General features: G+C 41.5%; 1 protein-coding gene across 11 annotated transcripts in view; it reads left to right on the top strand.

Moving 5' to 3' along the window:
* The window catches only part of RB1CC1 (RB1 inducible coiled-coil 1), a 195,718-nt gene extending 170,505 nt beyond the window's left edge, over window positions 1-25,213 (top strand). For 9 of the 11 annotated variants that reach the window (XR_010598863.1, XM_065585532.1, XM_065585534.1 and 6 more), the window contains 4 exons: window positions 8,870-8,928; window positions 14,023-14,159; window positions 23,446-23,516; window positions 24,228-25,213. Coding sequence is in view for 9 of the 11 variants with exons in the window: in XM_065585532.1 (XP_065441604.1) it covers window positions 8,870-8,928; window positions 14,023-14,159; window positions 23,446-23,516; window positions 24,228-24,305 (345 nt within the window). In the remaining 2 variants the exon portion in view is untranslated. The remainder of the gene's footprint in view (window positions 1-8,869; window positions 8,929-14,022; window positions 14,160-23,445; window positions 23,517-24,227) is intronic. The other 2 variants (XR_010598864.1, XM_065585535.1) reach the window with 1 other exon arrangement.
* The last annotated feature ends 1,897 nt before the right edge of the window (window positions 25,214-27,110 follow it).

The following is a 27,110-nucleotide window of genomic DNA, read 5'->3' as shown; positions in this document are numbered from 1 at the left end:
AAATGCTTGCAGTGAGAAACCAGCAGTTTGAACATGAACAAAAAGCAGCTAATATGGAAAGAGAAGCTGCTGAAAAAGAACGCCTGTGTTTTGAACATGACCAAAAAATGGCATATATTCGATTGCAGGAACTAGAAGCTAAGGCAAAAGTGGACAGACTTAAGCTCCAACTCAAAAGAATGAAGGAACCACAGGAATTGTATCATCCTGGAAAGCCACCTGCTCTCAACAACAAAGATGGGGATAGAATCTATCCAGTTTATAACAATGTTGGTGTGTTGTATGTAGGGATTGTCAGTTAATCACGATTAACTCAAAAAAATTAATTGTGATTAAAAAAACCCACGATTAATCACAGTTTTAATCACACTATTAAACAATAGAATAACAATTGAAATTTATTAAATATTTTGGATGTTTTCCTACATTTTCATATATATTGTATTCTGTTACAATATCTGTAATTGGAATCAAAGTGTATATTATTTTTCATTACAGATATTTGCACTGTAAAAATGATAAACAAAAGAAATAGTATTTTTCAATTCACCTCATACAAGTACTGTAGTGCAATCTCTTTGTTGTGAAAGTGCAACTTACAAATGTAGATTTTTTTTGTTACATAACTGCACTCAAAAACAAAACAATGTAAAACTTTAGAGCCTACAAGTCCACTCAGTCCTACTTCTTGTTCAGCCAATCACTAAGACAAACAAGTTTGTTCACATTTATAAAAGATAATGCTGCCCTCTTCTTATTTACAATGTCACCAGAGTGTGAGAACAGGCATTTGCATGGCACTTTTGGTGGCATTGCAAGGTATTTACATGCCAGATATGATAAATATTCATATGCCCCTTCATGCTTCGGCCACCATTCCGGAGGACGTGCTTCCATGCTGATGACGCTCATTAAAAAAATAATGCATTAATTAAATTTGTGACTGAACTCCTTGGGGGAGAATTGTATGTCCCCTGCTCTGTTTTACCCGCATTCTGCCATGTATTTCATGTTATAGCAGTTTCAGATGATGACCCAGCACATGGTGTTCATTTTAAGAACACTTTCATTACAAATTTGACAAAACTCAAAGAAGGTACCACTTTGAGATTTCTAAAGATAGCTACAGCACTCGACCAAAGCTTTAAGAATCTGAAGTGCCTTCCAAAATCTGAGAGGGACGAGGTGTGGAGCATGCTTTCAGAAGTCTTAAAAGAGCAACACTCCGATGCATAAACTACAGAACCCGAACCACCAAAAAAGAAAAAAATCAACCTTCTGCTGTTGGCATCTGACTCAGATAATGAAAATGAACATGCACTAGTCTGCACTGCTTTGGATTGTCATCAGCATGGACACATGTCCCCTGGAATGGTGGTTGAAGCAGGAATATCCACTAGCTTTTTGGGGTTTTACTGCCCCATTCTTTGCAGTTCACCCTAATTGAGTGACCATAGCTGGCTCCCCACTAGGACCCTGGTCACAACAGTACTGTACTGGGGTGGGGGGGGTTTGGGATGTGGCGGGGATCTCTGCTGTCGCCTGATTGCGTACTTCTAGTTCCAAATGAGGTATATTGTTGACTGGTCAGTTCATAACTTTGGTGTTTGTAACTGTGAGGTTCTACTGTATTAGTTATATTTCACATGGGTCACTGAACAGTCATCAGAGGGTAATAATTTTTGGTAACTAATAAGTTGAACCAGATTTGGAACCTACAGCCTCGTGAAAGGCCTCCTATCCTATTACAAATCCCTTAAGACAATCCATACCCCATTGAATTTATTCCTGTTACTTGTGGCTTAGAACTCTAGAGCTAGTTAACAAGATGACTTTCAGTCCTATATCCAGGTTTGAGCACCATTTCAATGAAAAATTATTACACAAGGGCCTGAATCAGCACTGCATAAATCTAATTTTACACCAGTGCATCAATAAAGTTAAAAATATCTGTCTGGGAATTGGTAAAGGTGACCAAACCCTTGGAGCTAGCAGAGTTTTATTGGGAAAAAAAATTCCACTTCGCTTAAGGAACCGGTAGCAGTAAAACAGTTGCAAGACAGCTGGAAGAGACTAAGCACTAATATCTATTAGTTACAAAAATAGGAATATTTTGTTGCATTTAGCTACTTTTCCAGATAAATAAAACTTGCATATTTACCTGGCCTTTCTAGCTAGAGTGTTGTAAGCATGAAGTATGCTTGTGAGGTGAAGTCCAGAAGTTACTTGGTGGTTTAGGTATATCTGTGGATATAAATAAATTCAGATGAATAAAAATTTATTTTAGGAGAACTTGTCATAAACATTGACCCACAGTTTGCTGAGAAATCATGTCATTTATGGAAGTCTAAATTTCACTTTATAACCTGTCCGCGATAGCCCTGCAAATGGTGAGGCTGAGATAAAAGGCCGGGCAAGCTGTGAAGTAAGTTCTCTAACAGGATTCATTTATAGCTTTTCTCAATTATTGAGTAAATCCTATGAGGTTCAATTCAGCCTTGTTGATGAAACAGCTGAGGAGACAGTTTCCTTTTCTAGGGAACGAACTAGTGGTCCAATTTAACAAATATGAAATAGGCTGACCCAAAAAGCAAAATATAAATATATAATTCTCTTTTACTGATTGTATGCTGCAAGGGGCTTGCCTGAACTAATTCCTGGTGCTCAGGAGTGATTAAAAATAGATTGATAAATACTTGCTATTGTACAAGACGTCTACAAACCTCCTATTCTCACTGACAAAGCCAGGGCTGGTTCATTCATGGGACGTTTGCAACTCATTCCACACCCAAGACAAGGCATGTAATGGTTTACCATTTCACACTTAATACTGCCTGGAGGAATTGTAAGATTTGGAAGGTTTGGGTGAGATTCTCACACCTGTTTTTGCCCCTGTATGCCAGGTAAAAAAGCCCACAGGGCATTAGTTCCAGCCCCAAAGGAGAATTCCCACAGTACAGGAACTGAGGCTATGTCTACACTATAGCAACATAACTACGGTGCTGCAGCTGTGCCTCTAGAGCACTGTAGCTGTAAATGTTTCCTGCATCGATGAAAGGGGCTTTTCCATTGATGTAGTTAATCCACTTCTTTGAGAAGTGGTAACTAGGTCAACGGAAGATTTCCGTTGCTCTAGCCACATCTACACCAGAGGTTAGGTCAACCTAACTATTGCACTCAAGGCACAAAATTTTTCACAGCCAAAAGCAACATAACTTGGTTAATCTAGTTTTTAATGGTAGACCAGGCTTGAGTAATACAGCCAGAGGGTGTCCTCTGAAGGCCTCCTTGCAAGTCCTGGTATTGGGAGACTTGCTGGGGTGGGTTTCTGGGAGTGGAAGGGCATGTCAGGACAGGGCTATAGCATATAGAACTGCAGAGTTGTGGGCAGTGTTGCTGTTCATGCCACAGGCCACTCTGGTCCCTGGAGCAGCCCAGAATCTGGAAAGGGGACAGAGATGTCTTGTAGAAGGCCAGCACAGAATTTCACCCATGACTTGCAGTGCAGACACGTTTTTTTAACCTGACAGGATCATCAATAGCCAACAATTACTCGGATCAAAACTTCTGTAGGGCAAAGGAGCTAGAAATTTAGCATTATGGTGAAATGGTAGCTCTTTCATGTTAGGTTTGCAACAGGGGCATATAAGCAGGCGGGGATCGGGGAGGGAGGCGGGGGGAGAGCAAGCTCCTGCTGTGGCCAGGGCCGGGGAAAGAGCGAGCTTCTTTCAGGGCTGGGGCGGTGGGGAGCAGTGAGCTCTTCCTGAGGCCAAGTGCAGCGGGGGGGAGAGCAAGCTCCTGGAGTGGGGACGACAGAATGTGTCTCTCCAAAAGGGGTCGGATTTTAATTTCTGCACACACCGCTGGTTTGCAACCACCTTTCCATTCTAAAACCCTGGTTTATCTCACTATAACCTTGTCTTTGGAAAATTGGTTCAATTTGAAAATTGTAAGATTTATTCTGAGGACAAAGGAGAGTTACAAAGGTTCTATACTTTACAAACTTGTTTTTGTTACAGAATAATGTTTTGAGTTAAAAAATTAGTCTGATCTGAAATTATTACTTTGTCTTGCATTTTGTCTTCCTCTGCAGCACTACCCATGCATACTTGCTGTATTGTTAAATCTCCTTTTACTTGTTTGCCCAACCACATTTGGAAAAAAAGAGATGGGGATTAAGAAAAGCTAATGACTATTTGTGTTTATTTATTCATTTGTAATGTGGTAGTAGCTAGACGCTCCATGGCAGAGAGCCTGGAACCTCTGGCATGGTGGGGTTGTCCCAGAGCCATGAACCCTGGAAGGGTAGGGACCCCGGCCGCAGAGTACTCTGCAGCGGGGGAGTCAGAGCACCTGGGGCTTCAACACCCTTCTGGAAAGCTTCTGTCAATTTTACTTTGCAGAAAGTGAAATTAACAAAAGCCTTCCAGGCAGGCAGCTGTTACTTTGATTTTCCTGATGAAAAATCAACATTTTTCAGCAAAACTGAAAATTTTTCACAGAAGATTTTAATTCTGTGAAAAAGACATTTTTGTCAGAAAATCATTCAGATGGAAATTTTTTCAACTAGTTCTATTACTGGTACACCACTTCAGAAATTTCTCTGTAGAAACTCTACAGCTCCCTAAGCTTAATGCCATCTGCCAAAAAACATGAGCTCTGCGTATTAATGGTAACTCAGTAGTAAACTTGGGTTAACGCATGTAAGCACAAGTATCAATTTACAGGTAACAAAAAAATTATCTTACTGGGATAACCTGAAAAGAATATAAATATATTGAAAAAGGATATGTTGATTTATTTAAGAGTTAAGTTATTTTAGGAAATCATGCTGGCTGTTATGTTGTTACTTGGCTTCATAATAGTACAGAAACTAGAGAGCCTATATAATGCTATGCCAGAGTTGATAGTTTGAAATGTAAGCATGTTGCCACCAAGTTTCTTACAAAATAATTACTTCAATGTTCGCCTTCCATTATTCTTCTCTGCCTGAATTGCAACAGGCACAAACCTGGAAAGTATTTTTTTTTCTTGATCTGTTTTGTAAAACCTGAGTTTGCAGTAATGTTTTAATGCTACTCTTTGCTTGGATGCTATTGCATTAAGATAGAGAATTCATATATTTAAGGTATTATGTATAATAGACAATACACTAAATACTTCACTTTTCACTAAAGTCAATGTGTGGGTCTCCCCTAGCAGCAGCAGAATAAATACCTGAAGGCTCTCCTTTTAAGAAATGGTACTATTGTATTTTTAATTATTTTGCACATTAACAATAAAGGCAAAAGAGAATGGTAGGGTTATTTTAAATCTTTGGAAACGCTGGGCAATAGGAAACTTCTATTTCTTTCTATTGAAAGGTTGTCAGTCTGTTTGTCTAGATTGTGGATCTCACAAGGATATATTAGAAGTGCTATTGTAACCCATGCCTGCTGGGTGTGGTGTTCTGTCCCTCTCTGGTGGCACCTAGACCACTTAGAGATTAATGAGTCTGCTACAGCCTTAGCTAAACATGGAGTATAGGCTCATGCACTAAGCTTCAGAGGTCCCAGATTCAATCCCACCTGCCGATGACTGGGGTCTGTCAGCATTACACTATGTTAAGGAGTTTTAAAACAAAAATTAAGTAATTATCTAAACAAGGTTAAAATTGTCTGAAAACTGTTAAAATGTAAAAATAAAATGTTAAAACTGAAACAGTAACAAAATGTTACTTGTATAAAAGACCAAGAAATGTAAGGCTTTGGCTTTACAAATCAGAAGATAACTAGATAACTTTCTCAAGTATTGCAAATGCTGCAAGATATTTCAAGTTTGGCAAACTGGGAAGAACAATTTAAACTACTTTTACACATTTGATAGGTTCCAAATTTAGTTGTGAACTTTCAGGGGAAAAAAGACTTATTTGTATATTGAGGCTGATTCAAAGGTGACATTGTCTCCCACGTATAGCAGTGCTCAAAATTAATCTGATTTTAGACTGTATAAGAGAATGATACCGGAAATGTCATTATTAAAAGTTCAGTGCATCCTTGCGTATTTTGCACTGCTTTCAGCTTTGGTCTCTTCATCTTAAAGTAAGAGCAGAAATAGAAAGTTTGGAGAAGAGTGATGTGAGAAATTAGTCATGAAGGGGCTTCCATACTTGCAAAGAGTACTGATACTGGGTTTTTTTTGTTTTGTGTTTTGTTTTTTTTGAAGAGAGGCTGTCGCTAGGATACATCATACTTGTATACTGACTAATGAGTTAGGTTTCTATCACGCGAATACTTACACAACATGTGAGTAGTACTGTTAGTGGGACTGCTTGCATGTGTAAGTGTTTGCAGGATAGAGGCCATTAAAGACCCTCTACACCAGTGGCGGGCCACACGCGGCCCATCAGGGTAATCCGCTGGTGGGCAGCCAGACAGTTTGTTTACATTTGCACAGCCACCTGCAGCTCCCATTGGCCGGAAACAGTGAACCGCAGCCACTGGGAGCTGCGGGCGGCCATGCAAATGAAAACAAACTGTCTGGCGGCCCGCCTGCGGGTTGCCCTGATGGGCCGCCGGTTGCCATCACTGTTCTAGACATTCCATTGTACCTTTAACAAGGTCATCTGGTCAAAATAAAAGGCAAATTTTAATAATAAATTATTTTAATAAGTAATCATTTGCAATTACATTTCACCTTAATTAAGCTTTAGAACACTTTTGTGTCATAGGGAACTATTACATCCAGTCTCAGGTCTCTGTGTCTAGCCATTTGACAACACTCCCCAAGGTATTGAGTTTAGCTGTCATTTGAGGCTGGACAAATGGGAGGGACACAAGGGAGTTAGGCAGCCAGCTCCCGTTGAATATTAGTGGGAACTGGGAGCCTTAAACCTTTAGGCACCTTTGAAAATTGTATCTTAACTGTAGTGTGAAAGTGCCTGCATCAACAAGGCCATTACACAACTTTCTAAGACAAATTGTTTTTCAAGTACATAGATCTGTGCTTTTCATTATGTACATTTGCATAGTTGAAAATGGTTTCTTCTAAGGCTTTCTTTTTGTTTTGATAGTTTCGCTCTGAAATTTACTTCTTTGGCAGAAAGGCTTTTCTTTATTTTCAGGGTGGGAGTGAGGAAAGAAAGAATAAGCAGCTGGGAAAGAAGTCATTCACAATGCAACATTATTTAAATCATCTGATTGTGTATTAAAAAAACCCTTAGGTTACTATGATCTGAAAATGTTTCACTGAGCTGTCCTAAAAGTTTTTCAAAATATAGGATGCGAAAAGAGGAAGCAACCTCTTTGTTTGGCACTTGTGCTAATGAACCAAGACACAAGTAGCAGTACAGAAGTAATTTCTCAGAGAATAAATACACTTATGAAAACCTATTAATATTTGAGGAGATTAATCTTTTTTCCCTCAATGGGGTATGTAGCTACTAAGGATTCCTTCTCACCAAAGTAACCTAGTCCTAGGATTGTTGTCAAAAGTAAGTGATTATTGGATTTGACTTAAAATGTATATGCCTGTTGCATAAAATTATAGCCATGTTTAAATCTGTCCTTCAGTATCTGTCAAATTTCTTTCCTTTTTAAGTATTTTCATATCTTCAATGTTTTAGTTAATCAGTTTGAACATGTGTAGCTCTATCTTATTGAAAAATGTTTTTATGCACTTGAATTCTTTCAATACATGGCATTTAAAAGTACATCATCTACTGCACAGTTAAACAATGGAGCAAAATACATTTTGAGGTGTGGCCATTCAGGTGAAAAAATGCATTTTCAAAAGAGAAGCTAAAATTCATTGCAGATGAAGGATTTATATATATTTTTAAAAAATATTAAAAAGCATTGCAATGAATTGCCCTTAATTTCTTGTAGGTAAAATTGTGATACTGTGCGGTACTTTTTGGTATACTCCTTTGGGCACAAGGAGTTATCCTGAAAAACAAAACGTCATATAATTTCTCAAATGAGGTATCTGCCTCCACTGTCCACAGGACTGAGTATAAATTCTTGAACCTGAACTTTTTCATCTCCTTTGTTTGCTAATATGCCTTCCACCTCCTCTGCAACATTGCTGCATCACTTCCACCTCTGCTGAAACTTTCACCCTTGTCTTCAACTCCTTTCAGCCTGGTCTCCACAAGTCTTATCCTACCTGCACCAGCATGTGTTAAATGCTTCCGCCCACTTTCTCACACATACAGGTAGTTTGATTTATATTGTGCCCAATCATTAAACACTTCATTTGCTCACTAATTATTGCAGGTTCTACTCCAAAATTGTCCTGATTGTTTGTTTTTAAAACCATCCGTAAACTTTATCCTCTTCCTTGCTCCTTTCTCTTGTCTAGCTTTGTCAAGTTCTCTGACCCTTCACACAGTCCCACCACGGTTAGTATAAAAGTAACTGTCTGTTCAACTGCCTACCATCTGCAGCAGTTTTCTTATGCCTTAGTGATGCTCTGCTTATTTTTATCTCATCTAAAAATATCTTCTTTTTCTACCTCTTAAGTTTTCTTTCACTCTGATATTAACTCTTTTTAAAGCGTTTTGGGCTATAGTTTGAGAGGCCATACAAAATAAAATTTCATTTATGTAATTATTATTCTTTACATTTTTTTATATTATGGAAGCACCTGAAATGTGCTGTGTTTCAATCCCTGTCCTAAAAAGCTTACATTTTAAAATGACCAAAGAAAAATACAAGAGAAGGGAAAGTATACACACAAAGAAAATGGTCAAGATGGTAATAAGAACATGTGTTAGTTTTAATATTTTTGTCATGGTTCGTATATAAATCAAAACGGTCTTAATTGCCCGCTACCTACAATGTATACTGCCAGTATTTTATAGTTGTTTGCTTTTTCATTATTTTTCTAGATGTCCCAAAGCATGTCTTCAGTGTCTTCAAGACATTCTGAAAAAATAGCTATCAGAGAGTAAGTATATTTTTAATCTCGCATTTTGTTGTTGATATGGCTCAGTAAATTTTATGTCTTCAGTAACAAATGTACAGGTAAAGTATGTGGAAGTAATGTGTAGTAATTCTTTTCAGCATCTAACCTCAAATTCATGTTTGAGACTACAGTGAATTTCCTTAGTAATAAATCTTTATTAAGTTTATGATTCTTTATATTCTATTACAATCAAGCTTTCAATACATGGTCCATGAGGCTACAATGTATTTTTAAATTATTTATATAACTTCATCACCATAATTTGGATTCATTCTCATTTCATGGCTTTTCTATAATGATAAATCTAGTTGGGGATTTCAGCTATGATTTTATGTCCAAGAAATAATTACTCTATTCAGAATAACTCTGCAGTGCTAAAAATATGACCATATGAATTCCCAAGATTACTTCTGAAGATGTCTTTTTTCAAAGAGATATGTATCATGGTAACTGGCTAGGCACTATTAAAAATTGCTGGGGGCAAATCCAGGACCCAAAGATGTCAGTGGGCTTTTTGCTATTAACTTCAGATTTCACTGTTGGTGTTTACAGCAAGGTCATCCTTTTCTTTAAGAAGCAACAGAGAGTCCTGTGGCACCTTTAAGACTAACAGATGTATTGGAGCATAAGCTTTCGTGGGTGAATACCCACTTCATCAGACGCACTTTGTCACCCACGAAAGCTTATGCTCCAATACATCTGTCAGTCTTAAAGGTGCCACAGGAGACTGTTGCATTTTACAGATCCAGACTAACACGGCCACCCTTCTGATACTTTCCTTTAAGGTATCTTATTTTATGTGTTAGTATCCACTTCTGATTGTCTGAGTTCGTATTGTTACTTATAATAATGTGAGGTAGAAAGGGGTGTTTCAAGTTGAGTGCCAAGTAATTTTATCATGATTAAGAACAAGCAAGATAATTGCAATTAACTATTATTTATTTATGTATTTATTAAGCAAAGGAAGGTCTGAGAGATGTTGGATCTGAACTGGAAGGTTGTTTCTTGATGTAGCTCTGTGGCTGTCTTAGAGACATTGAGCAGAGATGAGAGGCTGCATTGAGAGTGTTGCATGGAGTTAAAAGATGGGAGTGCTGCTAGTTTGCTTCCTCAGTTCAGACCCCCGCTCTTTCCTCTGATCCTTGGAAGGAGGAAAACACCTCTTTTAGGCTTGGCTGGATTCAGATCTGCTGTTGTCCTTTCACTGGCTCATGGGCTGGTCTTAGTAATATCTTCAGTTCATGACATGTAGTCTGTTAATTCATATGCAGTGTACATTTAATTGTCTTTGTTCCCGTAGCAGGAAATTTTCAGGATCTTTAGCGTTTTAACTATTTTTTTTATTCAGTCCATTTTCTTAAATATCGCTTGAGTTCCATCAGAGCTTAATAGGAGTTGAAATTTGGTTTCAGATGGGCCTATACATCCTTACGTCAGAGATAAAAGTTTTCCAGTTCTTAAAATAGCTTTTTAAGCTTAATTGTTAAAGAGGGTCTTCAAATTAAATAGCCATCCAAAAAGGCATTGGCTGCTCTTCTTAACAGTCCATGCAAAGTCCGTTTCTTTTTGAGTTTGGAAAGGAAATTGCTTAACTAAATAACTTAATTCCCCAATTAATATAAATATTCTGTATTCATTGCTGTGCAGTTATAGCAATGTCATTGAGTTCCATAGTGGTACATAAAACATCTTGCCTTTAACATAACAATGACATTAGGAAGTTTTTACATTAGAAGATGCTTGCATTTGGATGTAAAACATTTGCAAATGCACATCTCAGAAGAGGTCCATACTGTCTTTTAGCATCTAAGGAAAAGCATTACATAAAGTTTTCACTTTTAAGCAGGAACTTGAATTTAAAAGTGCCTGGTATTAAATGAGTATATTGATATAACAGGCGTCACAGAAACTTGATAGGACTATGCTAATCAAAGGGACACAGTAATACCAGGGTACGAAATACATAGGAATGATAGAGTAGGTCATGCTGATGGAGGAATGGCATTATATGTGAAACAAAACATAGAGTCAAATATAGTGAAAATCTTAAATGACTCACACAGTACCATTGAATCTCTATGGATAGAAATCCCATGTTTCAAGAATAAAAGCATAGCTATAGGAATATACTAGTGACCACCTGACTAGGATTATGCTGCTGATTGTGAAATGCTCAGGGAGATTAGAAAGACTATAAAAATAAAAAACCCAGTAATAATAGGTGATAGCATCTACCTCCAGATTCATTGGGTACATTTCACGTCAGGACCAAATGCAGAGATAAAATTTCTAGACACCATTAATGACTTCTTCTTGAAAAAACTTGTCCTGGATCCCACAAAGGGGGAGGCAATTCTTTATTTAATCCTAAGGTGTGCTTAGTATTTGGTCCAAGAGGTGAATATAACTGAACCACTTGCTAATAGCAACCGTAATGTAATAAAATTTAACATTCTCGTAGGGGGAAAGATATCAGAAAAACCTACCACAGTAGCATTTAAATTTCAAAAAGGGGAACTACACAAAAATTAGTAGATTAGTTTAAATGTAAATTAAAAGCAAGATGCCTGGAAACTTTTGAAAAACACCACAATAGAGGCTCAAAATATTAGTTGTGCTATACGCACAAAAGGAGGGAATGTGGAAGCAGAATTAAAGCAGGGTACACGTTTTAGTCAGGTTTAAGGATAGAGTGAAATGTAACTCTAACAACGTGAGAATTGTAAGAGATGCTGCTTCACGCCTTGCTTTTCTGCTCACTTTAGTTGATAAGAAGGGAATGCTGATTTAAGCAGAAACCTTGAGATAAGGTAGTGTCTGGAGGGAGTTTGTATAAACAAAGGATAACCATTAGCCATTGGTACATGTAACGGGAAGGTATAAATACTTGTCTTATGCTGCTTGTAGGGGGAAGGTCTGCCTAAGGCCATCCCTATCCGATCTCCGTCTTCCCTTGCAATTGCTCGTAATAAAACTGTCTCTGACTTTTTGCTAACAAACGTAGCGTGAGGACTTGGTTTCTTCCACAGTCCCAATTAAAAAAAAAAAACAATGAAAGGACAAGGGTGATCCAGTGGGTATAGTGTACTTGGACTTGCAGAAAGCTTTGACACGGTCCTTCACCAAAAGCTCTTAAGAAAAAAGGAGTCATGAGATAGGAGGGAAGGTCCTCTCATGGATCAGTATCTCATTAAAAGATAGATAACAAAGAATGGGAATAAGTGGTCAGTTTTCACAGTGGAAAGAAGTAAATATTGGGGACCCCCAAGGATCTGTACTGGGACCAGTGCTGCTCAACATATACGTAAATCATCTGGAAATGGGAGTAAACAGTGAGGTGGCAAAGTTTGCAGATGATACAAAATTGCAAGATACAAGATAGTTAAGTCCAAAGCAGACTGCAAAGATGACTGGGCAACGAAAAGGCAGATGAAATTCAGTGTTGATAAATGCAAAGTAATGCACATTGGAAAACTACACATACAAAACAATGAGATTTAAATTAGCTGTTACCACTCAGAGATATTTCCCCCCCACACCTTCCCATGTATTGGTGTGACCCAAGGACCTCTTGATGCCAACTGGCAGAGGGTACGAGGCTACATAGGGGTACAAGTGTCCCCTCGGTTCGCCAAAAGAATGTCATGTAAGGTTTCTAATCAACACTTGTGTTACACTAGTCATCATAATCATTGTATGGAAAATATGTGAGGAATTATGTGTATATGCTGAAAATTATGTTCTCTAAATCTTGTAGTTAAAGGCAGGTCACTCATATGTAGTGCTCTTTGAGTCGAATTCTCCAGACAAGAGGTAGGAGATACTTATCTCCCTGGTGAACCATTTTATACTGTGTGACCTACAGCCAAAGTTTATTAACATACTGAGGCCTGATCAATACTAGGAAATTAGGTTGGTATTGCTACATCACACAATCCACGCCTCTGGGCAACGTAATTAAACTGACCCCCATTGTAGAATTCTCCCATTGACCTAGCTACCGTTTCTCAGGGAGGTGGAATACCTATACTGACAGGAGAACCTCTCCCATCAGTTTAGGTAGTGTCTTCAGTAAAGCGCTACAGTGCCACAGCTTAATTTTAGGTGTGAACAAGCACTGAATCAGCTGCTAATGAAGAGCTTTTGGAGACTTCAGAAGTAATTCACAGAAAGAGGTAAACAGCTGGAAGGTGGAACACCCTGTTTTCAGGTGAATATCAAAGGTCTGCTCTGGTATATGTGAAGGGGGATATCAGTCATCCTGGTTGAAAAAACTGGGAAAAGGGCTTGAGATAAACTATCCTGTAGGTCTTGTGAGTTAAGTTTAAGCTCTAGAAAGCGTGTTACGATTTTGTTTTATATGTAATCATTTTTCCAATGTTTTCTTACTATCATTTGAAAATAAGCTTATTCTTGCCTTCACCATAATATATCTATATGCTGTGTGTTAAGCAGAGTAGTGATCCTGAGTTGAATCGAGTACGCTGGTTGTGCTATTACTTTGGAGTAGAGGATGACCTGAGTTCAGTGCATGGTCAGTGGAACAGGGGCTGATCTCTCCAGAGGGATGGTCAAAGGTTGGTTTGTGCCTATTGCTAACCTATATAGAAAGAATGAGGCCTGTGGAGGCCTGGAAAGGAGTGCTTGGGTTGCCAGAGACTGGTGGAGTTAAGGAGCTGATCCATGGCAGGCACAGACAAGATTCCCTCATGCTTATAGCAGGTGGTGGCAAGGTGCCTCACAACCCTGGGTAGCCCCTGGCAAGCATCACGGCTCCTTATGTGTAACTTCTTGCAGAAAAATTTGTTTGAAGCACATTGTTCGGAGAAAAAAGAGGCACCAAAAGATTTTTTTTTTTTTTTTTAAACTGTGAGGAATTGACACTGTCCTCATAGGAAACCTAATACTCAATTAACTGGCATTACAAAATGTACAGATATGTATAAATTCTAAAATGTGTTTCACATAGTGATAAATAGGTCTGTGTAATGCTTTAAAAAAGTGCTTTAGTAATCAGTGTAAATATTCAATACTATATTTTTATATTTTGCTGTTAAGTATTCTTATTTTATCCAGTTTTCAGGTTGGCGATTTGGTTCTCATTATCTTGGACGAACGCCATGACAACTATGTATTATTTACTGTCAGTCCAACATTGTATTTCTTACATTCAGAGTCTCTTGCTGCGCTGGATCTGAAGCCAGGTGAGTGTGGTAAGTGTCAGATAACTCTGTGGCATAATGTTCTGAGGCACTTAACATGATCTTATACCCTTATTTTTCTAACAGCTGTTTAATAATTACGTAAATAGTTGAATGTTTTAGCTATAGACATAATGTATATGTGTAGCAAAAGTTGTAGTTAATCTGCCATTGAGATTTTCGTTATAGCCTCATTCAGTAATTTTCTGAAAGATTTTTTTTTAGGCAGAACTTTTCCATATTACATATTGTCCCAGAACTGAATACTTTGGACAGCTAGAGCAAAATGCATTCATCCTTTTTTGATTTATGCTGTAAAACAAATTTAAGACTATATTTCTGCATACATACATACATGCACATTTGATACGTGTACCATAAGAAATTACCATTAGGCTTAGTCGTGTTACTATTTATGGTACTAAAATAACTACAAAATATTGATGATGGCTGTGTAGGTCTGTTTTTGTGCTGCTGTTTACAAAATTCAGGTCTTAGTCCATTGCAGAGGCTTGAACATCCACCTGTGCTATAGAAGGAATTGACTTTAAAAAAAAAAAACCTCAGTTTTATTTAAAGGTATTTTCCCTTCAGGCAAGGAAATCCCCTGCAGCATGGGTGGAATTTTATGGATCTGTATGTTCAGTGTGAGAGAATTCAGAGAGAACCATAACTTTTTGTTTCCTGATTTTTAAATGCCTACATTTGCTGCTGTTTCTCAGCCCTACATAAATGAAGTTCAGCAGTGCTCAAATTCTTTCAGGAAAATGTGCGCTTTAGATCAAGGGTTCCCAAACTTTTTGCCAGCGTGACCCCATTTTAGTGAATTATTTCCTTGTGGGCCCCAGACAGCATGGAAGCCACCATTTTGAAGAGCACAGCATGCCTTGAACATATGGTACATGAGGTTACACTGTGCAGAGAATGCCATTTTGTAGAGCAAAATGGTGTTCTCCATATATTATGACCTCGCACACACCGTACATGTGAAGTCATACTGTGAAGAGCAAAATGACATCTTCTGCACCATGGGAATCTCCTCAACCCCATCTGCTGATGGTGGGACCCCATTTGGGGATGCAGTCCACAGTCAGGGAACTGCTGCTTTAGATATTGTTAATCCTTTGTACTCAAGTTTAGCGAAGCAGGGTTTTTCTGCGTTTCAAGGTTTTTGTGGGGTACTTAGTTCAGTTCTCCCTCAAGTAAGCTTAAGAAACTGCAGCTTCCTTTGTTTGCTATTTATGTTTATTCACTTCAGTGTTCCTAGTGTTTTGTTTGCTATTATGATATGGAGTGCATGAAATAAGTATTTAAAAGTAAACTTAAAGTAGCTAGTTCATTGAAAATCTTCTCTGCAACACAAAGGCCATGGCCTCTCAAAATCTGTTCCCTGTGCCCCCAGTTTTGGATGAAATGAACATTATTGAGGGCATGTATCAAAAGATAGTTTTATATTCCTCTCCTAATCTGTTCATGAAGGCTTCCACAGGTATCAGAAGGAAAACTGCCACTATAGAACATTTTCTCCATTAGCAAACCATGGCATAGAGTTATGATGAATAACACTAGTAACTTTTTGTTCTTCTTCGAGTGCTTGCTCATATCGATTCTAATTAGGTGTGTGCGCGCTGCGTGCATGATCATCGGAAGATTTTTACCCTAGCAACACTCGGTGGGTCGGCTGAGGCGCCCCTTGGAGTGGCGTGCTTATGGCGCCGGATATATGCCCCTGCCGACCCAGAGCCCCCTCAGTTCCTTCTTACCGCCCGTGACGGTCGTTGTAACTGTGGAGCACAGCTAGCTGTTCTCCCCTCTCCCTAGCATTTGTTGTTTGTACATGTTAAGAGTTCTCTTTAGTGATAAGTAGTTGTTAATAGTTGTTTACAGTTGTTGTAATTAGATTAGATTAGTTTCTTTCTGAGAGGGAGTGGGGTCTTCTCCTCCCCTTCCCCCCCCCCCAGCTCATCGGCTCACCAACCGCCGGCGCCTCCCGCACCGCAGCCAGAGCTGCGTCCGTTATTGGAGCGCGTGGGACAACTAGCGGCCCCGGCGCTGTCGACTCCGGCACCGCAAGGGCCGTTGAGTCCGGTGCCTGTGAGCTCCCCAGGGTGCACCGTGGTTGAGCTGGGACTACCTTCTACACCGGAGACCTTCTCAACAGCGCGGGACTTGATCGCGCTCATGGAGCCAGTTCTTCTGCAGCCCCCGGCACCGCCGGTGCGGACGCTCCGATGAAAAGGGAAGCTGTCCCTGATGCAACCGCCATTGCCCAGCAAAGCAGGACGGCACCGGTCCCAGTCCCGATCGTGGTCCCGGCACTGATATCGTTCTCGGCGCCGGTCGTACTCGCGCCACTGCTCCGGCTCCCGGAGGTCTGAATCGCGGTATGGCCAGTACCGATTGGACTCTCAGCACCGCTCCTAGTACCGGTCCCAGAGCCGGTCTAGCAGCCGATCTCATCGGAGGTCTCCATCAAGATCTAGATCAGGCTCATGGTACCACTATGACCGCAGGCACCGTTCACCGTCTCAGTACCGCTCCGCATCACACCACCGGTCCCCGGCAGAGAGGGACTCGGCACCATCCCATACCGCACCGCCTTGGCCGTCCTGCTCCACTTCTGCATCATCACGCTCTCAAGGTGGCTTCCATGCCCAAGACCGGGGCGAGGGTGATGCAGGCCAGTGGCTGGAAGAAGGCCAGGACCTGGGCCAGGAACCCCCACAGTGGTCCTTTGAGACCTCTTGGGCATACCATCAAGCCCAAGAGGTCCCTTCGAGGGCCTCTCGTTCCGTCCCTTCGGAGCCACGAGTACCGGAGGCCACAGTATCTCTCTCCCCCTCCCCCGGGGGTTGCTGAGGCAACTGCTCCAGTGCCATTGGGGGCCCACCCGGCTAACGTGACGGACCTTGAACAGCAAGACCCTCCACAGGATCCTTTAGCCCCGGGGGTAACTTCCTCGTCCTCACCAGATGAGGCGGTGGCAGACATTACAGTTACGGTCCTCCCCCTATGAACCTCCACGCCCACTAGGAACTGCTCTGCAGAGTGGCGTGCAGTATGAACCTCCAAGTGGAGGAAGTGGTGGAGGTAGAGGACACTGTGGTGGACATTCTGTCAGCGGAGACACCGTCCCTAGTGGCCCTCCCCGTCATACGGACTATACAGGCCACTGCCAAGACAATCTGGCAGTCACCATCGTGTATTCCACTGACGGCCAAAGGCTTGGAAAGGAAGTACTTTGTTCCCTCTCAGGAATGCGGGTTCCTTTACACACACCATGCTCCCTTGTCGTGGCTTCGGTCAACGAGAAGGAACGCCATGGCCAGCAGGCTCCCGCGCCTAAGTCAAAGGATGCTAGGTGCCTAGACTTGTTTGGACGCAAGGTGTATTCGGCGGGAGGCTTACAGCTCAGGGTGGCCAACCAACAGGCATTCCTGAGCAGTTATGACTATAATTCATGGGTATCTATGTCCAAATTCAGAGAGTTGGTCCCACAGGAGTCCAGAGAAGAGTTTGGCGCTCTAGTAGAGGAGGGCAAGAAGGTGGCAAGAATCTTCTTACAAGCCTCTCTGGACGCGACAGACTTGGCGGCTAGAACCCTGGCCTCGGGCATAGCCATGCGCCGCATCTCATGGCTGCAAGTCTCTGGATTACCACCAGAGTTGCAACAGACTCTCCAGGACTTACCCTTTGAGGGCCAGGGTCTGTTCTCTGAAAAGACAGACTCAAGGCTGCAGAGTCTGAATGACAACGGGGCCATCATGCATTCACTGGGCATGCATACGCCAGTAACGCAGAGAAGGCCCTTCAGGCCGCAGCCCCAGAGATTCTACCCTCCCCCTTGGCCAAGGCAGGACTTCTCGTGAAGACGTGGCCGGGGTGGTAGGAGGAGACAATCTGGCCCTCAGACGGGTCAGAATCAGGGCCCCCCCCAAATCATTGGCGGGGCCCAAGCAAAACTTTTTTGAAGGTGCACCCGAGGGTGGAGCACCTTTCCGGATCCTTTTCCACCCTTCACCAACCAGCTCTCCTATTTCCTCCCTGCATGATCCCACATAACATCGGACTGCTGGGTCCTACGCATGGTAGAAAGTGGATACTGACTCCAATTTGTTTTGTTCCCCCCTTCCCACCCTCCCTCCCCGTCCCTCTTCGGGGACCCCCTCACAAGCAACTCCTTTTGCAGGAGGTGCAGTCGTTCCTGGCCATTGGGGCGATAGAAGAGGTTCCAAGAGAACTGTGTGGTAGGGGGTTTTACTCCTGTTACTTCCTAATCCCCAAGTCAAAAGGGGGGCTACGGCCCATTCTGGACCTGCGCGGACTCAACAAATTCATGGTAAAGTTGAAGTTCCACATGGTTTCCCTGGGGACCATTATTCCTTCCCTGGATCCTGGAGACTGTTACACTGCCCTCAACATGAAGGACGCGTACTTCCACATAGCCCCACAGGCATTTCCTCCACTTTGTGGTCAACCAACAGCACTTCCAATTCACCGTCCTCCCTTTCGGCCTCTCCACGGCCCCCAGGGTGTTTACAAAGTGCATGGCTGTTGTAGCTGCTTCCCTTCATCGACAACGGATCCAAGTGTTCCCATATCTCGATGACTGGCTCTTTCGAGGTTGCTCCAGAGATCAGGTGCAGTCTCATGTTCAGACCACCATGGACATGTTCAATCGACTAAGCCTACTGCTCAACGTCGCGAAATCTACTCTGGTACCAACCCAGAGGATAGAATTCATAGGAGCAGTCTTAGACTCTGGCCTAGCCCGGGCACTTCTGCCGGACGTGCGCTTCCAGTCCATAGCGAACATTGTCCGCGGTCTGCAAACCTTCCTGACCTCAACCGTGAAAACATGCCTATGCCCCCTGGGACACATGGCATCTTGCACTTATGTGACCAGGCACGCCAGGCTACGACTACGCCTGCTGCGAGCCTGGCAATCAACAGTTTACCAACCAAGTCGGGACAGCTTGCACACGATAGTTACCATTCCGCCAGGAATATTAGCCTCTCTAGACTGGTGGCTGGACCCTAAGGTAGTGTGCAAAGGGGTGCCATTCAATGCCCCACAGCCCTCCGTGTCCCTGGTCACGGACACGTCATCCCTGGGATGGGGGGCCCATCTTGGGAATCTCTGCACACCGGGACTATGGTCGGCAGCAGAGTTATCCCTACACATCAACGTACGAGAGCTCAGAGCAGTGCGCCTAGCATGTCAAGCATTCCGACTGCGCATTCAAGGCAGTTGTGTTGCAGTCCTCACAGACAACACAATGGCCATGTTTTATATCAACAAGCAAGGGGGAGCCCGGTCATCCCCCCTCTGTCAGGAGGCCACTCGTCTGTGGGAATTCTGCATAGCCCACTCGATCTAGCTGGTGGCGTCGTTTCTCCCGGGAGTCCAGAACACCTTAGCGGACCGCCTCAGCAGATCATTCCTGGCTCATGAGTGGTCGGTTCACCCGGATGTCATCCATTCTGTCTTCCGGAGGTGGGGCTTTCCCCTAATAGACCTATTCGCCTCTCGCGACAATCGGAAATGCCAGGTGTTCTGCTCTTTCCAAGGTCGCTCCCCGGGCTCTCTTTCGGATGCCTTCCTAATACAGTGGAAGCCTCACCTGTGCTATGTCTTTCCTCCATTCCCGCTAGTCCACAGGGTCCTGCTCAAGCCCTGCAGGGACAGAGCCCAGCTGATTTTGATCGCCCTGGCATGGCCCAGGCAGCACTGGTGTACTACTCTCCTTGAGCTGTCAGTGGACACTCCGATTCTACTCCCGCTGTGGCCAGACCTGATCACTCAAGATCACGGACGGCTCCGTCATCTCGACCTGCAATCTCTCCACCTCAGTGTGGATGCATGGCTAAATCAATCTGAGCTGTGCTGCTCTCATTTGGTTCAGCAGGTACTTTTGGGTAGCAGAAAACCCTCTACCAGATCCACATACTTAGCCAAGTGGAAACGTTTTTCCTGCTGGTGCACTCGGAATCATAAGACCCCCCACGGGCGTCTGTTCCTGTCATCTTGGACTACCTCTTGTCCTTAAAACAGCAGAGCTTGGCGATATCGTCCATCAGAGTGCACCTGGCAGCTATTTCAGCGTTCCACCCGGGTGAGGACGGGCGTTCTATTTTCTCCAATCCCATGGTCACTGGATTTCTCAGGGGATTGGAGCACCTGTTCCCACAAATTAGACAGCCAGCCCCTACATGGGATCTTAACCTGGTCCTCTCCAGGCTCATGGGTGCTCCCTTTGAGCCCATGGCGACCTGCTCGCTCCTTTACCTTTCCTGAAAGGCGTCCTTCCTTGTAGCTATAACCTCGGCGAGATGTGTATCAGAGCTTAGAGCTCTCACATCGGAACCACCGTATACGGTGTTTCATAAGGACAAGGTACAGCTGCGACCACACCCCACCTTCCTTCCTAAGGTGGTGTCTACTTTCCATGTCAACCAAGACATCTTCCTTCCAGTCTTTTATCCGAAGCTGCACGCTTCTCGACTAGAGCAACAGCTGCACTCCCTAGACGTTCGCAGGGCCCTCACCTCTTACATTGAGCGAACGAAACTTTTTAGAAAGACGACCCAGCTGTTCGTAGCTGTGGCAGACTGGATGAAGGGTCTCCTGGTCTCCACCCAGCGCATCTTGTCCTGGATTACATCATGTATCCGTGCATGCTATGACTTAGCTCGTGTCCCAGCTACACACCTGACCGCCCACTCCACTCGGGCTCAAGCTTCGTCCTCCGCCTTCCTGGCTCATGTTCCCATACAGGAGATCTGTAGGGCAGTGACTTGGTCATCTGTGCATACCTTTACTTCCCACTATGCTATAGTGCAGCAGTCCAGGGATGATGCAGCATTTGGTTCAGCGGTCCTTCGCTCCGCGACATGGCACTTCGACCCCACCGCCTAGGTAAGGCTTGGGAGTCACCTAATTGGAATCGATATGAGCAAGCACTCGAAGAAGAAAAGATGGTTACTCACCTTTGTAACTGTTGTTCTTCGAGATGTGTTGCTCATATCCATTCCAAACCCGCCCTCTTTCCCCTCTGTCGGAGTAGCCGGCAAGAAGGAACTGAGGGGGCGCTGGGTCGGCAGGGGCATAGATCCGGCGCCATAAGCACGCCACTCCAGGGGGCGCCTCAGTCGACCCACCGAGTGTTGCTAGGGTAAAAATCTTCCGACGATCGTGCACGTGGCGCGCACACACCTAATTGGAATGGATATGAGCAACACATCTCGAAGAACAACAGTTACAAAGGTGAGTAACCGTCTTTTAGTTAGCAAAATAATTACATAGTTCCCAATAGTCCACCAAACTCTTACAGAATACAGAGACTGTGCTGAAAATTTGGGACTTATACACTGTGCATTTCCTATAAAACAGGTTGAACTCCCACGTCAAATACAAAACAGAAGGCATCCTTAACAATGGCATCACAGTGGCACAGCCATAATTATGAAATATAAAATAAGGCTACTAGAACCTAGGTATCCAAACCAATATGTTTTGCCCTCCAATTCATTTTGATAACCTCATACATGTAAACCAATGGCTAAGTGAACATCCTCAGCAAAGAGAATGTTAAGGAGTATATAATTATAAGCACAAACAGGCAGCATGAAGAGATGAAAGGCTACTGCTTGCTAAAAAACACTTGCCGGATGGTTAACAGTTAGGTCCAGAATATTTGTAGTGGAAGTTAAGGTTTTACAAACCTGTAATATTAAGTACAAGAGTGTTTTGATTTTTATTTGAAATGTCAACGAAAACAGGTTTTTGTTTTATTTAAATATTCCTCTATAAAGTGCACAGGCCAGACATGGATGCACTGAGCTAGTTCACGAAAACTCAGAAGTGACTGAGTCTATTTTCATTAACTAAACTGAGAGAAACACAAAAAATAAGACCGTATAAATGCTGAAAAATAAATGTGATTTTTAAACTCTTCCAGTTGTATTAGTCTCAGGTGGTGGTAATAATATACAGTAAATACCTGAGCAATGATTTAGTATCTGTATCTCATTGCACTACTTTAGTTTCTTTGTTTTATATGTAGAATCATAGAATATCAGGGTTGGAAGGGACCTCAGGAGGTCATCTAGTCCAACCCCCTGCTCAAAGCAGGACCAAGTCCCAACTAAATCATCCCAGCCAGGGCTTTGTCAAGCCTGACCTTAAAAACCTCTAAGGAAGGAGATTCCACCACCTCCCTAGGAAAGGAAAACTGTAATTTATATATGTAACTACGGCATGTATAAAAAATGCTACATCTAGTTTTAAGAGCTATAATATACTATCTAATGTATTATTTAATATGATTACTAAAGACATACAAATTCACTGTCTTCCTTGTATGCTGTGGTTTTACTGATGGGTCCAGAATCCTGCATTCTAGTGCTAACCCAAAAGGGCAAAACCAAAGCCAGGGATTGATACAATGTGGAGATATCCCATCTATATACCCCTTACAGTAGTAGCAGGGAGGAGTAGTGGGGTAAGAGACTCTACACACCAGAGGATCAGTTTCGTTATGGTGACTGTTTCAGGGCTGTATATGCTCTCAGTACAGCCAGAATTAATCAGCAGCATGGTTCAAAGCACGTGCAATGGAGTACCTGGCCAAATGAATTTAAATGACTTCCCCAAGGCTGCATAATGAATCGTTTGCAGACATTACATTAAAAATCAATGGTTCCTGGCTTTTGGTCTAATGTTTCAAACATGCTGTTTCTCATTAATATGCCAGTTTGAAAATGTATCATATGCATAATGTGTATATCACATGATCCGTTCCTTTCATACCTGTTTTAAGATTTTTCTTCACACTGATGACTGACCATTTGAAAAGAGTAAAATAAATAACACTTAGCATTTTTGTAATGAGAATGCAACATAAGCATGTGTTCTCTAGCTGCTGTGGTAATATAGATGTCCCTAAATTGTCTTCATGAAGAGTTTTGTTATTAATTTGTCCCAGTACAGTTGTTCTAATTTCTAGTTATCCTGTTGTTTCTAAAGCTGTTTTAGTTTTCATTTTAATATTTGTATGCGTTCATCATTGCAGCTAACTATTTGAGAATTACTCCTAGTTATGAAATTTAAGGTACTTCAGTGTAAAAGATTATAGCCAAAATTTTCAAACATGTAAATGCATGGTCCCTGTGAAAATCAAGCCAGCTTGATGTAGGAGGTGAGCTTGCAGCACCCATGTTTGAAAATGCTGGCCTATCTTTTTGAGGACAGTAATTTATCATGTGTAATTAAAATAAATGTTTTGATTCTGTTTAGCTTCAGGTGCATCTAGAAGACCTTGGGTGCTAGGAAAAGTAATGGAAAAGGAATATTGCCAGGCAAAAAAGGTACGGGAATACTACTGATAAATATGTAATTATTAAAATCAGTATACAAGGAAAATGGGTCCAGATTTTGCTATTCTTAACCATGTTCAGTACTATCTTCTCCTCAAGTAGCAAGACTGAAAAGTATGAGACTGCTTGTGTACTAAGTTCTACTCAGCTTGAGTAAATATAGCAGAATCTACCCAGTAGTTATTACTGGTGATTGGAAATATTCACACTGATGTATTCTGAGTTGAGGGTGTTTATGCTTGCCTTGATGAATTAATTGGAAATGTCCTGTGCACATCAAAAGATGAATTTGGGGAAGTAGTTTATTTGTAATTTTGCCATCCTACCTGGCACACAGCCATTGCTTTGTATGAGCTATTTTGGAGAGACTGCGTAAATCAGGATGAAAATGCTCATTTTTAAAAGGCTTTGACCTCTGAGCTATCGCTGCATCACAGGGCCAGAGGACTAACCGCTGGAGCAGCCTAGAGCAGTCAATAGTGCTACTAGCCAATTGGCACATCTCCCTATTAATGGTAAGCGATCACTGGCTGGTCTCAGCTGTCAATTCAGACAAATAGGGTTTTCTAGACAGTCTAGTCAGTTTTAAAAGTGCTGGTGGTGCAAATAACTTCCTGCTCTGAAAAATCTTAGTGAAAGCAGAATAAAATAGAACATTTTTGGTATGTAGTTTGAAATAATTTTATTTGTTTTTTTCCTTAGGCACAAAACAGATTTAAAGTTCCTTTAGGTACAAAATTCTACAGAGTGAAAGCAGTGCCGTGGAACAAAAAAGTATAACACAGTGGGAACTCTGTTCAATCTGTCTCATTCTTTTCTGGATTGTCCTTCAGTGCTCATTCATCGCTCCAAGTAGCAGGCCATCTTTTTATACGGAGGTCATGTGACAATATGCTTCACAGATATACTACTTTTAATTTTTAATGGGTTACATTTTAGAAACAAGAATTTCATTAAAATCCCTGGCCCTATAATTGTTCCAATTTTTTTACCCAGATAACTTTAGGAGTGTGGACCAAAGGAGTTCATTTTCTCAAAGGGCAAACCTTGTGCATCATGGCTTATTATTAGCCATGTTAATTGCCTGTTAAATATACATTAGCTTGTATTTAGATGTTAAATGTTAGTTACCATTATTACCAGCATATGTCCTTTTGTGAAATCATTTAAGTACTTGCACTCTTTAACAGATTCTTTATAATATGTATAAATTCATCAACTATTTAAAGAGGAGTGTTCATTGCATGCCAATAATCATAATTTTTCTTCAACATGAGTTTGCCTCAGTAGATGAATAAAGCTAACTACTGCATCTTCTTTCATTACATTAAAATGCCCTTTAATGTTTAAAAAACCAACCTTGTAATTTGATGGGCTGATCCGAAAATCAGTCACAGGTAAATCTGCAATCTTCAAAAGCACTTTTGATGGATTGATCACATAGATTCTGAAGGGAAGAATCCCTGTGCTGTTAGATTTAAAGTGAAGCACTTGAACCTTCCCAACAACACAGAAGTCTTGTATTAATCTATTTAGAAAAATCATATTGATGAAAATTGTATTTCATGGTTGAGTTTCAGGAAAAAACTCATTGTACATTAACCATACAAGAGTCATTTAAGTAACAAATTATTGTAATTGTAAAAGACATGTAGACTTTTAAAACAATAAAGATTTGAACCTGAAAATGTCTGAATGGTGTGTGCCTTTTTAAATGTCCCCTTTATATAATACTATTCTGTAATTTTCAGTGTATAGATGGGGCTCTTCTTGTAACAACAAATAGGATTTAATTAAATGGCAATCCATATTTTGTCAGCAAATCCGATGAGCAGACATATTATTCAAATGAATTACTGTGGTCAAGGAAGATAATTTGTATACTGTTCTAACTAAACTGTAATGAACAAATGACACTTTGTTTTCTAAAGGTAATTTCTTCTTAATATTTTGTGGTTCCAAAACATTCACTTTTGTGAACACTGGGGAATTTAGGGTCTGGATTTAGTAAGTAAGTGGGGGTTGGGGTTTGCCCCTTAGAGTTCAGCCTGGGGTTTCTACACAGGGCTGTAGGTAAGAAAAGAAACACCCACAAAGCTCAGAGACTCTGTCAACATAATCACAGACATTTTTCAATCCATCTGATCCACATTACTTTTAATAAGCTCCTGGACATGTTTTTTTATTTATCTAAAATGTTCTGATATCAAACTCCAATTGAGTATTAGATGTAGGTTTTTTAATCACAGCCTTGAAGACTTTTGAAGGGCCTGCATAGAAATCTAGTTTGCTTCTCATCTTCCATCTGCCAAACTGCAATAAATACCAGTGGGTAAATTAAAACTGTGACAGCTTCAAGGCACACTTTTTGCTGGATGTCAAATTTGTGTTACTTATGTACTGTATATACTAATCCAGCTGATGAGTTAGATGACTTCTGAGTGGAAACATAGTTTCTTCTTCAGCAAAAGTATTTCAATAGTTTTGAATACTTGCAAAAGTGAGATAGGTGTTGATTGCCAGTTAAATGGGTGATGTTTCTTTTTGAGTTTCTAAAATGGTACTTTTCTATTGACCAATGACTCTTTTGCCTACAAATTAGTAGGATTCCAGGTCTGAAAGGTTTCAGAGTAGCAGCCGTGTTAGTCTGTATCCGCAAAAAGAAGAACAGGAGGACTTGTGGCACCTTAGAGACTAACAAATTTATTAGAGCATAAGCTTTCGTGGACTACAGCCCACTTCTTCGGATGCATATAGAAAATAGCATTTTTAGTCAGCTTAGTTAATTGGGTCACACATGGAGTTGGCACATACCTGGATACCACAATTCTTCCTTTTAGCATATGGAGTGTTAAAAAGGCCTGGCACCTACTAGTCTTTTTTCTAAACTTATGCCATGTTTTAATAGCTTAACCATTACTTCTGCATGCCTGTTTATACAGTTATCACTTTAAATGAAATTAAGAAGCCCTGAAATGTCATTCCTTCCGAGGACATGCTCAATTGAGACTGTGACAATGACTTGGTGTGCAACAGAATGTACTAAAAAGAGCATGAAATGGATTTTATTAATACTATTTAGCTGCTTGTGAATGCTTTTGTGACTATACATATTGGTGACTTTTTTTCTCTGAATGTCACTGTAATTGGCAGTGAAAGTTGCTAGATTTGTCACTGGTCACTTTGACACTTATTTTCTCGGTAGGGAAACCATAAAGTCACTAAATCTAGTGACAAAGTAAGTTGGCAACACTCTTATCTGCAAGCTCACTGGGCATGGAACCTGAGCAAGGTTCAATTTCCACAGAGCTTTTGCATTTCTGGGAGGGAAAGGGCCCCCAACAGCAGCAGGCCTGGAGCTGCTCTAGTAGTCTCTTCCAAATGTGGAATCAGATTCCTCCACCTCCATTGCTTTATAATCCAGGTGGAATGCAGGCAAGTAAAAGTTCCCCCAGTGATTCTTCTGGAAGGGGAAGGAACTCTGACTGGGGAGCTCTTTCAGGGAAAGGACAGGACCACCAAGTGACTCCCAGCCCCTGAGACACAGGCACACTAACAGTTCTGAAACAAAGCTCTCATTGACTC

This window comes from Chrysemys picta, chromosome 2, assembly GCF_011386835.1.
Source record: "Chrysemys picta bellii isolate R12L10 chromosome 2, ASM1138683v2, whole genome shotgun sequence".
NCBI lineage: Eukaryota > Metazoa > Chordata > Testudines > Emydidae > Chrysemys > Chrysemys picta.
Note: the sequence above shows the minus strand (reverse complement) of the source record. Positions and strands in the feature narration are given on the sequence as shown.